The sequence below is a fragment of the Apaloderma vittatum genome, unplaced genomic scaffold, assembly GCF_000703405.1.
Source record: "Apaloderma vittatum isolate BGI_N311 unplaced genomic scaffold, ASM70340v1 C11461246, whole genome shotgun sequence".
Taxonomy (NCBI): domain Eukaryota; kingdom Metazoa; phylum Chordata; class Aves; order Trogoniformes; family Trogonidae; genus Apaloderma; species Apaloderma vittatum.
The window spans coordinates 1-383 of NW_009743120.1; the positions used below are offsets into that span (position 1 = coordinate 1).

The 383-nt window shown below is 48.0% G+C and overlaps 1 protein-coding gene across 1 annotated transcript; it reads right to left on the minus strand.

The window, feature by feature from the left end:
* Positions 1–156: 156 nt before the first annotated feature.
* LOC104267836 (dynein light chain 1, cytoplasmic-like) lies at positions 157–291 on the minus strand (the record flags this gene model as incomplete). Its single annotated transcript, XM_009877440.1, has 1 exon — positions 157–291. A coding segment is annotated over exon 1 (132 nt), but the record flags the coding sequence as incomplete, so codon positions are not given.
* Positions 292–383: the final 92 nt, after the last annotated feature.

Consider the following 383-nt stretch of genomic DNA (forward strand, 5'->3'; position numbering starts at 1 on the left):
GAAAGGAACATAAGGACACCAGCCTACAAAGACCAACTTGATTATCTAGTGTCTCCAGAACTTGTTTCTCTAGAGCTACTTGCCAAGCAGCATTCTCCCTGCTTGATTTTTCATGTGCATAGAGATTTCACGAGGACATTACAAACAAATATCTACCTTCTTTATGTGAGCAGCAATGTCCTTCTCGATGTTGTACTTCTCTAAGGCCTGCGTAGCACACTCCACAGCGTCCTGCTGCATCTCTTCGGACATGTCCGCATTCTTGATCACTGCCTTTCGATCGCTCATGATTGCCTGCATCGAGAAAATAAGGCAATCGAAGTTGCAGGAGCAGCCACCTGCCAGGATCACGGGCCAAGGAGCCACACAGGGACCATCGCTCC